The 15,626-nt window shown below is 38.2% G+C and overlaps 1 protein-coding gene across 1 annotated transcript; it reads left to right on the top strand.

Annotated features, from left to right (window-relative positions):
• The first annotated feature begins 505 nt into the window (after positions 1–505).
• Positions 506–15,622, top strand: LOC139952657 (annexin-B12-like). The gene is made up of 12 exons (XM_071951861.1): positions 506–520; positions 1,123–1,198; positions 2,467–2,561; positions 4,208–4,321; positions 5,179–5,235; positions 6,642–6,675; positions 8,291–8,370; positions 8,734–8,802; positions 9,863–9,964; positions 10,364–10,439; positions 11,100–11,212; positions 12,672–15,622. Exons 1-12 carry the CDS (start codon positions 506–508, stop codon positions 12,798–12,800), a joined length of 960 nt encoding a protein of 319 aa, XP_071807962.1. The 3' UTR covers positions 12,801–15,622.
• The last annotated feature ends 4 nt before the right edge of the window (positions 15,623–15,626 follow it).

The raw sequence follows: 15,626 nt of genomic DNA, 5'->3' as shown, positions 1-15,626 counted from the left end.
TGCGGCATAAAGCGGCAAGCTTTAAAAGATCGTTTTACAAATTCAAGATTACTTGTACTCCACCTTTGTAAAAAATGGAACAGTCTTACAGGAAATTTAATAAACCGATAATATCTGTTTTGAATTAGAGAAATTGTCGGTAGTCGCAAGTAGGTAGAACTTCAATCTACGGTCGTGCAGATACATAAATAAACTACATGGAAGGCCTACCACACGTCGAGTGCGCAGAATCAAGTCAACTAATTTAGATAACAACGGAAATTCAACCTGCATATTTCACTCTTGGCTGAACTCCAGAAGCAAATTTTTTTTTTTTTAATCTCAAGACATAAATATTAATAGTGGCGCGAGACTTTTTACGACCATACAAATTCATGGTTTTCAATTACCCGTACTATTGATAATCATACTATACTTGCGTCTACACCTGGAGAATTGACTAGACTTGATGACCTGAACATCCCATAATAGTACAACGACTGCTTGTTCCGTATTGTTAGAAATCATGGATGATTATAAAGTAAGTATTACCATCAACCTCTTCCCATGTTTTCTTCTTTCATTATTATCTCGGAACTTTGATGACCGATTGAGCTCAAATTTTCACAGGTTATTTATTTTATGCATATGTTGAGATACACCAACTGTGAAGGCTAGTCTTTGACAATTACCAATAGTGTCTACTGCCTTTAATTGCTAATAACACAACTTGTTGGTTTCGAGCAATGGAGAGCTGTTGATAGTATAAAATACTTCAGGCCTGAAGCCTTATTGGCATCTGAATTTTTTGTGTGCAACAAGTGTTTTTTTCTTCTTTCATTATTCTCCATTGCAACTTGATGACCAATTATGTTAATGTTTATGTTCGGATACACCTTGTGGGAATAAGGGTCTTTGACACACACCAGAGGTGTCCAGTGGCTATGTGGTCAACACGCCGTAGATTGTTACTTTGTTTTGTACTTTTAAGTTTATACCCATAAACAAAGACAGGCAAACCGCCAAACTGAAGTAAAATAGAACATCTCCCTTAATACCGGTAATTGTTTGAGATTTATTTTGTATTGTTGTCAAGAATACCAAAACAATAATGTTCGTGTTTATAATGTTGTTTGTGTCCAGGGGACAATAAAGGCATGCACAGAATTTGACAAGGTGAAAGATTCACTGATACTGCATAAGGCGATGCAGGGTATAGGTAAATATAGTAGACTTATGGACAGGAAATGAGGCCATAGTGCACGTGCATTCTACTCGAGTTACTGTGAGTGACCACAAGGGGGCTGTAATTGAAAATAAATGACCCACTTCTGGCCACTCTTTGGTCCAAGGGGGGATATGTGTGCCCTAGTGACCGAATCATGCCAGTCCATAATAACAAGCCTCAATGCAAAATGTAAAAATATATAAACAATTACACCAATGCACTGAAATGTTTTAACTCAACAATTTATTCATGTTTCATAAATACCGCAGACAGTTTCTCTATTCCTATTGGAGGAAAGCGCGTCACATGGGGTGTTTATACAGTTGATAACGACCAACTGGAGCAGTTTATTTCGAAGGCATATCCAAAATCTGTCTCAGTAATTTTAAAAACACGTTAAAACGTGTTTTTCACTGTTCACATCATGAGAGGGCGCTGTGTCCAGGGTGCGTTCGTTTAGCTTCCCTGGGTCGACCCCGATGTGGCGTATTTTATTTTTTCAAGGACAAACGTGGGCACACAATTACCCACGTTTGTCCTCGAACCTGGAAAAAACCCAGACACATCATCACGTGAGCCTTCCCGTGGTGACGTCAGTGCACCTCGGGCCAGCCCCAAGAGCCCCGCATGTAGATTGTGTCACTTGGGGCTGGCCCGATGTGCACTGACGTCACCACGGGAAGGCTCACGTGATGATGTGTCTGGGGGGGGGGTCCAGGTTCGAGGACGAACGTGGAGTAATTGTGTGCCCACGTTTGTTCTGACAAAAAAAAACGCCACATCGGGGTCGACCCAGGGAAGCTAAACGAACGCACCCAGTGATTCTTGTTTGTGTGTGTGGGGGGGGGGGGGCAACAACAAAACCCAGCACTGGCTGTCGGCAAGGCACCAACCTGCCAGAAAGAACCAAGGTCTCCACTTCGTCACAAGTAGGTCGATAGGTCTGTGTGCACGAAGTATAACGAGTAAAACATACTGTTCGGTCACTTTAACCTGATCCCCCTCTTATGCGGAAAGGTCCAGTCAATTGACCTTTTCACACCATATTTGTTTCCCGGTAAATTCCCGGGACTTTTGGTCGATCTTTCCACACTACGAAAAAATTGCCGGGATTTTCCCGGGAAATGACTTTTACCTAGGGAATAAATAACCCTGCTAAACAGGTAGGGTTATCGGCCAGTGCACATTCCAGGTAAGAGTAAAATAAATACAAAGTACCATTATTCTTTTGTTACCACCGCTCACTCTGATTATAACAGGTAATGATGAGAAGGCTATCATTGACATCCTTGCACACCGCTCCAATGCGCAAAGACAGCAATTACGAGCCTATTACGTCACGGCCTTCGGTCGGGTAAGTCGCTTTAAAGGCAGTGGACACTATTGGTAATTACTCAAAATAATTATTAACATAAAACCTTACTTGGTAACCAGTAATTTGGAGCTGTTGATGGTATAAAACATTGTGGGAAACGGCTCCCTCTGAAGTGAAGTAGTTTTTGAGAGAGAAATATTTTTCCACGAGTTTAAAGAATCTTGACACTATAAAAACAAATTGGTTGTTGTCAAAGACTAGCCTTCGCAGTTGGTGTATCTCAACAAATGCATAAAATAAAAACCTGTGAACATTTGAGATCAATCGGTCGTCGAAGTTGCAAGATAATAATAAAAGAAAAGAAAAACAGCTCGTCACACGAAGATGCTTTCAGATGCTTGATTTCGAGACCTCAAAAAACTTTAAATCTGAGGTCTTACAATCAAATTCGTGGAAAACTACTTCAACTCGAAAACTACATTTACGTCAGAGGGAGCCTTTTCTCATAATGTTTATACTATCACCCTCTCCCCATTACTCGTTACCAAGAAAGGTTTTAATGCTAATAATTATTTTGAGCAATTACCAACCACTGCCTTTAATTTCGAGACCTCAGATTTAGAATTTGAAGTCTCGAAATCAAGCATCTGAAAGCACACTTCGTGTGATGTGACAAGGTTGAGCTCAAATTTTCACAGGTTTGTTATTTTGTGTATATGTTGAGATACACCAAGAGAGAAGACTGGTCTTTGACAATTACCAATAGTGTCCAGTGTTTTTAAGTCTCCGAAACAGCGACTTTGGCTACTGAGCTACGGCTAGTCAGCGCACCTTCCAGTGTTGAGGAATAGACAGACGCGCGCGATCTAGTCGTAGCTGAACCAGAAGTCGCCGTTTCGGACACGGCCGTAAGCCTTGTTCATATTTCCTGCGAATTTGAATGCGAAGCGAATGTTTACGTCATAAATTCGCAACGAATAATTCGCAGCAGTTGCCCTCTGCTCGGCTCACTTGCGAATATCGCTGCGAAATGAGGGTTGTGACGTCACATTCACGTCAAATTCGCTTCGCATTCGCATTCGCAGCTGAAGTATGAACCGGGCTTAACCATCAGTAATTATCGATCTTTTTTAATTGATGTTAAACTTGCATCTGGAATAAAGTAAGAGCTAATTTTGTTTTTACCCATATATACCGATGTATGTTAGCACTGTATACTCAGTACTTTCCCGAGTTCGGTAAAAACATATTATAAAAAATCACAGACATGTTACTCGGGTGGTATTCAAACCCAATACCTTAGTCAATTCTAGAGCAGTGTCTTACCAACTAGACCACTGAGATTGCCAGAGGCAGTCCGAATCCTGTGTTTAAGCATCTGTTACTGCAAACGATTTTAAAAATGTTAAATTTGTATTTATTGAAAATTCATTTTTGTTTTTACCCATTCGCGCCGATATGTGTTAGAACTCTATACTCATACTGAATTATCAGTAGTTCAGTTAAATTTCACAATTGTTTGTGCTGTTGCAACAAGTAATATACACAAAAGACTGTACAAGAGACACAATAATGCAAAAACAATGGGGCCCTTAAATTGGCCCGGTTTAGTCTGGACGGTAAACCGGACCCATAATTTTGATAATTAAACTATTCAATCATTATTATTTACTAAATAATGACAGGATCTGATTGGACATTTCCAAAGTAAACTAAGTGGTAATTTTCGGCGGACAGTACGAGCTTTGATGGATCGACCTGTTGAATACTACGCACGGTGCCTCTACGAAGCAACAAAGGTAATGTTTCTATCATTTTGACGGTTCGGTTTCAATTCAATATGACATCATCAGTAACAGTAAAGACATTTGTTTATGGACATAAACAGTTATTGTATAGCATAATTCAATTTTTAAAGGAACGTTACAGAATTGGTAAGAAACAAAAATCTTGAAGATCACAGATTTACAAAACTTACAGGCTCTAATGATGATGATAGTAGAAAACATCCCTTGAAATATTTCTGTCTGAAATGTTATATTTGATGAGAAACAAATAATCTAACTAGCGCTTTATTATTTTTTATTTTGGCATCGATGCAATGGAAAATTTGTATTCAGTTTTTCACTATTCTCTCGTGACCCAGATGGCAGATTAATCTCAAACTTCGACAGGTTTGTCAGTTTATGTATATTGTAGCGTTGACCGTGGGTTGCGTTGTACACAGTTTAATGACACAATTGAAGGAACAATTAACTGCCTTTTCTGTCCGTTTCTTTGGAGCTTTAATCACACAACAAGTCATAAAATTACACGAAGCTGAAACCTAAGCCAGAGAGCGCCCTCTCCAGCGAGCAGACACGATCGGCTGGTCTGGGCCGCAAGCGTTGCTCCGAAGGGGATTCGTGCTGGCGCCCCCTACCGGTCGATCTGCATCGCCGCTACAATATGGTGCATTACATGAAGTGCTTACACTGTCAGCAACTGTTTTGTTAGCAAAAACCAATTCTGTAATGTTCATTTAAAGTTAGTTTTATGTTAAGCATTTAAAAGCACACCGTGTAACCATTGGCAATAAACCTGTACTGTTATTTCATGATTTGGTTGATAACCTGATAAGTGTAAATTTCATCATTTCACTTTTTCCCTCGTTAAGGGTCTTGGAACGGACGAAGAAGCACTTGTAGAAATTCTCTGCACGAAGACTAATCAGGTAATGTAGAATTTGAACCCCCACCCTCCTCCTCTCCCCTCCCGTCTCGCTCTCCCCCTCCCCCCTCTCTCTCTCTCTCTCTCTCTCTCTCTCTCTCCCTCTCTCGCTATATGAAGTCCAATATTACCCTAATATCGCTCCTCAACCATTGTGAAATATTCAGGGCTTAAAGGGAGACACTGGCCTAATTGGGCTTTTTGGGCTACAAAAATAGACTAAGATATGACTTCAACGGTCTTCCAGGAATGAAGAAGAACAGTCCTTAAAAACAATCATCAAATTTAGCCGTTTTTGAGCATTTTAAGACAAAAACGCAGGTCGCGTGATTGTTCTAACCAAAAAGTGGTACAAACAATCACGTGACCTTCCGGGCTAGTTTTACTTTCAGCCGTCTAAAAGTAACTTACTTAACCAAATTTAAATCTTTCTTTTACAAAATTATTACGAATAATTTACGTAAAAGACCATGTATTCAAATTATCGCTACAAAATGTAAATAATGGTGAAAAATCTAACGTAAGATTCGCATTCAAAGAGTCCGTGTAACGGAAGCTTGTTGTATGGCCGCTTTGGTTTTTAAAAATCATTTTTCGCTAAATACGTGACATTTTGATGATTTTTTTTTATAGGAACCATCTATAAAAACATTATTTATGATTCTACACCCCTTAAACGGTAAACGGTCAGCCGGTGTGTCCCTTTAATCATAAAGCCTAGAAGCACGAAAACTACCTTAGCAAACAGAAAAAAAGATTACTAGCCAACATTACGTTCACTTTACATAGTTGTGACTCCTGCCCCACCCTTTTTCGGTTAGCGTTGACATTGTCTAAGCAGTATTTTCTGTTTAGCAGCTTTAGGGTATTGGGCCCAACTTGCCAATACCATAGTGTAAACCCGGTGTGGGTAGGTTTAACACTGGGATGTCCACAAAAAGCGCTGATGACACAGCGAATAAGGATACATCGAAAATGTATTATTCCAATGATCTAACTATGCGCGTGTTTTGTTTTTTTTGTTTTTTTTCACAGAGCGCTGGTAAGAACTGAGTATACAATGCTTATATCCATAGGTGTATGGGTAAAACCGAATAAAATATTTATTCTTTATCCCGATGCAAATTTACATCTATTGAATCGTTGCGGCAAACGGTGCTAAATATAGGATTCGAACTGCCTCTTACTACTGGGCAAACTCAGTGGTCTAGTTGGTAAGACACTGCTCTAGAATTGCATAGGTCATGGGTTCGAATCCCACCAGAGTAATGTGCCTGGGTGTTTTTTTTCGTAGTGATCAGAAAGTTGAGAGTATTCAGTGCTAACATGTGGTGTATATATATGGGTAATACTGCATTAAATAATCTAACTACTTACTTGGGGCTTTTTTCATTTCCTTTTTTTACACAGGAGATAAGAGAAATCAAAGCGCAATACAAAAAAGGTAAGACTGCTTTGCCCTTGAGGCGCCTCAGTAGATTCACAATCCATCTGGGTCCAAATTCATAGAGCTGCTTAAAAACACTGGACACTATTGGTGGTTGTCAAAGACTAGTCTTCTCACTTGGTGTATCTCAACATAAGCATACAATAACAAACCTGTGAAAATGTGAGCTCAATCGGTCGTCGAAGTTGCGAGATATTAATGAAAGAAAAAACACCCTTGTCGCACCATGGTCACACTATTAAAGGAACACGTTGCCTTGGATCGGACGAGTTGGTCAAAACAAAAGCGTTTGTAACCGTTTTTTATAAAATGCATATGGTTGGAAAGATGTTTTAAAAGTAGAATACAATGATCCACAAAAGTTTGCCTCGAAATTGCGTGGTTTTCCTTCTACTGTGCGAACTAACATGGTCGGCCATTTATGGGAGTCAAAATTTTGACCCCCATAAATGGCCGACGTGTTAGTCGACGAGGTAAAAGGAAAACCACGCAATTTCGAGGCATGTTTGTGTGGATCATTGTATTCTACTTTTACAACATCTTTCTACCCATATGCATTTTATAAAAAAAACGGTTACAAACGCTTTTCAAAGACCAACTCGACCGATCCAAGGCAACGTGTTCCTTTAAAGTTGTGTGCTTTCAGATGCACGATTTCGAGACCTCAAAATTCTAAATCTGAGGTCTCGAAATCAAACTCATGAAAACTTACTTCTCTCCTCATTACTCGTATTCAAGAAAGGTCTTATGCCAACATATATTTTGTCGAGTAATTGCCAATAGTGTCCACTGCCTTTCAGCACAAAAAAAGCTCAGCACAACAAAATTATGCTTACCAGAGTACGCTTCTACAATGGTCACCTGTACAATCTGTGGCTGGTTTCCTTCTCATATAGGCTAAGCAGAAATTGGTTAAGCATAATGTTTTGCTTAAGCAGCTCTTTGAAACTGGGCCCTGTTGTTTGGTGTACGAGTGTGCTGTCAGATCGGTGGGTTCGGATAAAAGTCTCGGCGAGCAACTTAGACCTCTCTTATCATGATACCTCGGTTAAGAGCACCGAATTCAAACTCTGGTGTTTCTGATCAGCAGAGTGTGGGTTCAAATCCCAGCTGTGACACTTAACCATTGCTTCGTCCTTCGGAAGGGACTTAAAGCCGTTGGTCCCGTGTGTTGTGTAACACATGTAAAAGAGCCCAGTGCACTTATCGAAAAGAGGAGGGGTTCGCCCGGTGTTCCTGGCTGTGGCTGATGTGTGTAATAGCACCTTGTAAGGTGCTACATAATTGTGTCTCAGAATTCTGAAAGTTTGTATAATGAGCGCCTTGAGTACCTTCAGATTCATGCGCTATATAAAAGACTTCGATATTATTTAATTGTGTGACCTTCGGATGGAACACAATAATTATGAGGACCCGTGCATGTTAAGTGATGCACACAAAAAAATACAGACCAAAAAATAAAAAATAAAAACCCGAACACCTACCAGAGGAGTCAATCAAAGAAGCGACAAACAACGGAATGTTTCCATACTTCAAAGTTTGTTTCAAATGCTTCATGATGTTACATAACTCCACTTTATTACTCATTATTGTCATTGTTTACTTTTCAAAGATTATCTGTGCGATCTGAAAGCAGATATTGTTGGTGACACTAGCGGGGATTTCAGGCGTCTTCTCGTATCCATGTGCTCGGTAAGAATATTATCATTTGATTCAGAATAAAACCTATTGGATTTCACCGCACTGAGACATTGTGGAAGACTCAGCTCATGGTTTTAGAGTTGTCATCTCACTTAAGTTCACTGTAAAAATTCGTGATTAGTTGTTTTGTTTTCAACAAAATCAACAAAATTTTCGAACATTAATTTTACAACATTGTTAAAAACTGTGGCCATCTGTTTTTGATTTGCATTTACGGCTTTCCATAGTTTTCCGAATTGGGTTGGCAAAAACTTGGGCAAAAGAAAGGTCTATACACAGATCTGTACATCAAGATGTTTTTTCTGAACATAATAATAATGTTAACGTTGGGTATGACACCTTTGTTATGTATAGGCTGGACGAGAAGAAGGTACTTTAGTGGACGTAGATCAAGCAAAGGTAGATGCTCAAGAAATCTTCAAAGTAAGTATTACTTGATCATTTTCAGCTGTCCTCACAACGAGTACAAATAAAACTTGCATTTTATGTTTTGAGCGATTGGTAATGGGGTATGCAGGAAAGATTTATAGTGCAGTGTCGATTGTACTTATTTTCGATGGCAGAATTGGGGAAAACAACATAGCCTAATCAAGTAAGTTTCACTATGTCAATTAAAACAAGTCTACATTCAATTAAAGACTACTCTCGTTTTGTCCGTGTTAATTCGGCTTCTGACAGGTAACCCAATGGCATACTTCTGCATTTTGTAGGATAGTAAAGTATAGTTTTGATAAACATTACAAACCTATATGTGAATGTCATGTCCAACATCGTCGTAGCAAATCAGACATTCGCTTTACGAACCTATTTGAATATCTAATGTCCAATATGATAATGGAAAGTTGACAGACATTCTTATTCCAATGTTATAAACAAGTGAAAGTCCAGTGTCCAATAACGAAATAGCAAATCAGACGTTCGCTGTACAAACCTATGTGAAAGTCCGTGTCAAATGATACAGCAAAGTAACCATTCGCTGTACACAGTACGCCTTCAATAGTATAATTCACTCACTGACCAACGAAAGCAATTCAAATCAATTCCAACACCATGCATTATACACTGACGGTATCACTACGACTAGATGTCATTTCACAATAAAGGCAATGGACACCTTTGTCTAAACACAGTATTCTCACTTGGTGTATCCAACATGCATACATTAACAAATCTGTGACAATTTTGACACAATTTGGTAACTGAAGTTACTGAATATTGAAAGTAGAACACACTGTTGCACAATTTGTGTGCTTTCAGCAGATGCCTAATAAAAGAAAGGTGTCAGCCCTTAATTCTTAATATTAACTGAGTGAAAAATCACCTCTTTCTCAAAAACTACGTTTATTTCTGAGGGAGCCGTTTCTCACAATGGTTTATATCATAAACAGCTCTTCATTGCTCGTTACCAAGTAAGTTTGTATTATTATTATTAAAAACAAATAAATTTGAATGATTTTCATTTCTATTGTGGTTGCTTTACTAGGCCGGCGAGGCACGCTGGGGCACGGACGAGGCCGTGTTTAATCGTATCTTAGCAACAAGAAGCTACGCACAACTACGGACAATGTTTGAAGAATACAGTAAGGTACTCTGACAAATGTCCAAATTCATTTCACTCAATCACAACAATGTCAAATTTATGAAATTAGTGTTCTTGTCGTCAGAATACCTAAATGTTTAAGAAGAACATTAAACAAAACAGTTTATTTATATTCTGGTTTATAATTAATTTAGATTTGTTTTAAACGATCCGATTTGGTATCGACGTTTCGAACAGCATACTCTGCTTGTCTTCAGGAGAATGCTTGACTGCTGGTAGTGATGCTGCTTGTATTTATATTTACTTCTTAAAGGCCAGCCCATCATCTAAAACATATTTTGTCGTCCATTAACCTTCCTTTTTATAACTTAAACAATAATCACAACATTGCAGACGACTCATAATTTACTTAGGAAATGAACTGTTTTAATTCCATCATCATAGATATCTGAAAAGGGCATAGAGGGCGCTATTGCAAGTGAGACATCCGGGGATTTACGAGACGGATTCCTCTCACTCGGTAAGACGTTGCGTTTATTGTTAATCATTACATTGACTTTCTTTCCTAGGAAACCTAATTTCGCCGTGTAAAGTAACTTTAAAGTGTAAAGTGTAAATGTAACTGGACAGTAATCAACCTTTTCGTACTGACCTGCCTTTGTTCTCACCACTTTACTCCTATTGGTTCTTATCCACCCAATTGTTTATAAATTGGTAACTTTGAATGGCTATAATTTCCCGCTTTTTCTGGATCCCTTCCCTTAATCCTTGCTCCTCTTTTTGCTATAAATGGATGTGTTTATGCTTCTTCTTGTTTATGCTTCTGAAGAAGGTCCAATTTGGATCGAAAGCTAAGGCCATATGATCTACCCTACTCATTTTACAATTCAGAAGTAGGTCTACATGTTGTCTACTATTGTCTCGCAATTACAGCTTATTATCTCGTAATAGAAATGGGCGAAATTTCGTCTCGTCATATAGATTGCCTTTTAATATAACTAAACAACAAGATTTAAACATACATTACTGCCAAGCTCGGCTCGTTTAAGGATTGAGTATTTCTAATTTATTTCAAAAAAAAATTGTATTGAGAAACTGTTTTTAGTTCAGGGTATCGAGCGCATGCGATATCGCTAGATTAACAAAACGTTTTAACCATAATATGTTTTTTACATAACAGTGAAGAGTGTACGTGATCCATGCTCCTTCTTTGCTGGGCGACTTCACAAATCGATGAAAGGCCTGGGCACGAACGACCAGATGCTTATAAGATGCGTGGTCTCAAGGGCAGAGGTAAATGTCCAGTTAGAAACTGTCATTTTCGAGATTGCTGTTTTATTCTTAATTTATTCTCTGTGGGCACAAACAATCACAGCAGCAGGCCTACATTCAGTTGGCTTATTGGTATCAGCTTCAAATACTGTGTTTTCATCAACCATGTCACACCACATTGGTTAATTATTGGGCAAAAACCAATAACTATTTAAAGATGCTATGTCAAATTTTTGGCCCCAAACATTAATTTTTTGAGTGAATGGTATTTCAAAGAGTATCACCCGCTCTAACGAAAAAAAGTTAAACTTTTACTTTTAGTGGTCAGGAACCATAACAAAAATTTAAAACGTTTCTTATAAAACACATAAGAATTGGTCACGTGACATATTGTCGAGATTTTGAGCACTTTATTTCACTGCTAATAGTAATTGGCTGACTTTTTTGAGCAATGGCTCAAATGAAAGCTTGTAACTTTCTCGACCCCCATCAAAATACCTATTGAATTTTGAATCAAAAAATGTTGGTCAAATCAACCAAAAATCTGACATAGCATCTTTATTAACAAACTTTTTATTTTATTTTTTTATCTTAAATCAGCTTTGACCATTTTTTTTTATCGGGAATGCTTTTTAAAGGCACTTGAAACTATTGGTGATCATCATCATAATTTGGCAAAGACTTAATTGTGTCCCCGACAGCCTCAGCCTCAAATTGTAATGGGGCGCACTCATAGAGTTGCTGCCATCACCTGCAGGCGATTTCATGAAACGCTATGATTAAAGGGAATGCACACGTTTTGTAATTACTCAACTTAAAACTGACTTGGTAATGAGCATAGGAAAACTGTTGATAGTATACAACATTGTTAGGAACGGCTCCTTCTGAAGTAGCGTAGTTTTTGAGAAAGCGGTAATTTCTCACTAATATAATAAAATACTTCCAGACAAAAGTCTTTTATTCCTATCTGAAAGCACACTAAATTCGGCTAGCAGTGGTGTTTTTTCTTGTATCATTTGCTCGCAACGTTGATGACCTTTGTAGCTCAAATTTTCACAGGCTTGTTATTTTATGCTTGCGTTGGAATACACCAAGTGAGAAGACTGGTCTTTGACAACCAAACGTGTACGAGTAACCCGTCCTAACGTAGGATCGGTTCAATGCATCCTACGTCTATGGATACGGAACTTAAGTCGTACTAAGTCCTAAGATTAATCCTAAGTTTGGAAGAGTTTGGTGAAATCGACAGCTGGTCTCTTTCAATCGCTGCTTTTCTCAGCTCTCATACACTTCTACCACTCAACTTTGTCACATTGTCCATCCAGTGCAGCATAGGGCACCTTGAACCTGTACATGTAGGCACCAACTTTAACTGTGCCGGTGTCCCCCCGATCACATGAGCACACCTCGTCACTTGCAAGACACCACCGTGAATAATGACAAAGTTTATATAATTTCTCAATTTCTTGCTTATTTCCAGATCGATCTAGTGGAGATTAAGGAGATGTTCTTGACCCAATATGGAATGACTCTTGGTGATTATATTAAAGATGACACCAGTGGTGCCTACAGAGATTTACTGCTCAGAATCGTCGACGGTGAAAACTAAGATGACAAAACATTCACATATTTTATGAATGGTTGAACAAAGAGTGAACTGTTTTATATCCTTAATGATGACACAAGTTTGTTCCAAGAATAGATTTGTTGTCCCTGACACCGTGGTCCAGAGACATAAGATTGGTGTCAAAAATAAAATAAAAACGTCAACATATTTTACACTGTGTCAAGAATTTCAGTAAAGATGTTTATTTTACCAGTTCCAGTATGTGGATGAAAACAGATGGAGAACAAACTCCTGAATTGTTCAGTGACGTTTCACCACTACACTAGTGGCTTCTTCAGACTGGCAACTCACCACATCTGGGCCAAAGCTCATGGCTCTTCTTACCGCCGAAATCTGCGCTTACGATCACGATTCCCCGCTTACCGTGCAAGCGCCGAATTTCTGCGCTTGCATTGTTCGTGTAATGCATAACGCACAAGCACTGAAGCAAAAATTCGCCGCTTTCCCGTGAAATACGGTTGCCGTAAGCACATAATTCCCTGCTTCCGTAAGCACTGACTCTATGCTTATGGTAAGCAGAGCCATAAAACTGGGCCGTGGTCTTCTCCTTGTAGGTTAATTAGAGGCAACTGTATAGAGGGCGTGATGAACTGGTTCGTAAAACCTGATGGTACGTGATTAACTGGTGTACACCAACAAACCAACTCAAATTCTTGTCAGTATATGTTTATTAGCATTAATATGTATCAATATTATTTTAATTATTATTTAATTATATATTGTAGTATACACGATGTGACCTATGTTTACATGCAAACCGTCCTTTGTTGACACAACACTGTATACGTCATGTTTCGCCGGGCAAAAAGACACGTAGTCATGGTAGATTGCACACTTCTAGCTGGCTGCCAAAACACGTTTTGCCCGGCGGTATGCGCGCGAATCATGTTATGGTATTCGAGTGACGTCAAAGGTCACATCGTTTATAGTAAGGATTAAAATTAACATTATTTCAATGCTGCTGTATCTGAAACATAATGCAAAAAAGATTGCATAACTTATTGTTATTATTCCTGATTACATTCTTTATATTAGTGAAGACAAATATTATTTTAATATTAACCAATCCAAGTATTGATATTGACAACTAATTTCAGAATGTATAACAAATATCAATCTACATCGAACCATTTAAAAAAAAAGTGTATTTGCTTTGAACTGCCACTTATGGCTAGATAGGCCAGGTGAACCGTTACTAACAAACTTTTAACCCACTGTATCCAACGGGAGAATATCGACACAAGTGTGTTTTTAAAAGGGTGCCGATACCTTTTGTAGATCAGGTTTTTGGCGATGACATGAATCCCTGTACTCACAGTGAATGAAGATGTATGTAATATAATTTATCTGTAGAAGTTGGAGCTTCACTAGTCGTCAAGTTTTTTTAATCACAGAGCAATGTGAATAACAGAGCAATGTTTTCAGAAGAGTCGCATAATGCCGTGTACGTGCAAAAGAAATTCTTGAAATTGTTTTACTAATTTCTCCAAAAACTATACACCACCTTAAAAAGTAATATTTTAAGGGAAGCTTTCAACCATCATTGTCTGTAAACCATACAAGTTTAATATAAATCTGTGGACATTGTGTTTTGTGTCCATCAAAAATTTCCCCAAACCCTTTGAGAGACAGACACTGATGGTAATGTACATGTCTACTCCAGCAGTTACGAACAAAGGAGAGTTAATTATACCATTTCTTCAAATAAAGTATACAATTGGATGCATTTTTTCAATTCAATTCGATTCAATTTTTTAGTGCGTGGTGGAAAAAATATAACCACGAGGTCACTTCGAAACTTTTCCATTTTACGAGGCGAAGCTGGGTGTGGTTCATGACAGAATCGCGAACTCGTCCAACAAAGTGCTTAAAAAATACATATAGGTTGCTAAAAATTGTGGACGAGTTTGCCAGTCTATTTTATGTATATTTATAAATAAATAAGAATTAAAAATAAAAAGGCGCCTTCTAAACAACGAGAGTGACTCCATGTAGGCCCATACACCAACCTTGACCGCCTTGACCCAACATTGCCTCGTTTAGGACTATCGGGCGGGAAAACTATTATTTTTGAACCACCGCTGCAAACATTTCCAACAAATCCATCACTATTTTGTAATACTTGTGTGACATTTTTACAAACTGTATGTGTAGCTACCTGTTTTTGTATTGCAACTATTATGGCTTTCCATAGTTTTCCAATACTCGGTTGGCAAAAAAACTTTGGCTGTGACGTTGCGTTAGAAAGGTATACAATACTAAATTTTGTTCCGCAGCAGTACACGTGACAAAACAAAGGATTACACGTGACGTGACGTGTGTGCAACCAATCAAATTACATGGATATGTATGCCTGGTTAAAGACTATCTGATAGAGCGTAAGTCGTGCCTAAATAAAAGACGATGTAAGTGTATTCACTACTTAGTCTGGGTACATTTCTAAAAGGATGCTTATTTCATACATTTCATCCTCACATTAAACGGATGTTTAAAAAAATGATAAACTTTGCAATTTCTTTGTCACACCTTTTATCAAAACTGCATGTTTTAACACCTTGTACTTAGTTCCTATAGAATATTGCAGTTTTACATCCACCTACAACCTGTATATACAGGTTGCTAAAAATAACGGGCTCGATTAGAATTAATTAAGTTTTTAAAAGACAATATGACACCAAAGTAAATGATTGATTATTAATGATCCATGCGTGCGAATAAACCTCACCAAAGCATTTGTTAAGTAAATATATGTGCTATTTTTAAATAGTTTTTAAGGTTGTTTTAAAATATTCTCCGTAACTATAGAGA

This window comes from Asterias amurensis, chromosome 20 (genome assembly GCF_032118995.1).
Source record: "Asterias amurensis chromosome 20, ASM3211899v1".
NCBI classification, from domain to species: Eukaryota; Metazoa; Echinodermata; class Asteroidea; order Forcipulatida; family Asteriidae; genus Asterias; species Asterias amurensis.
The sequence above is the reverse complement of the archived record's forward strand: the minus strand, read 5'-3'. Positions and strand labels throughout refer to the sequence as shown.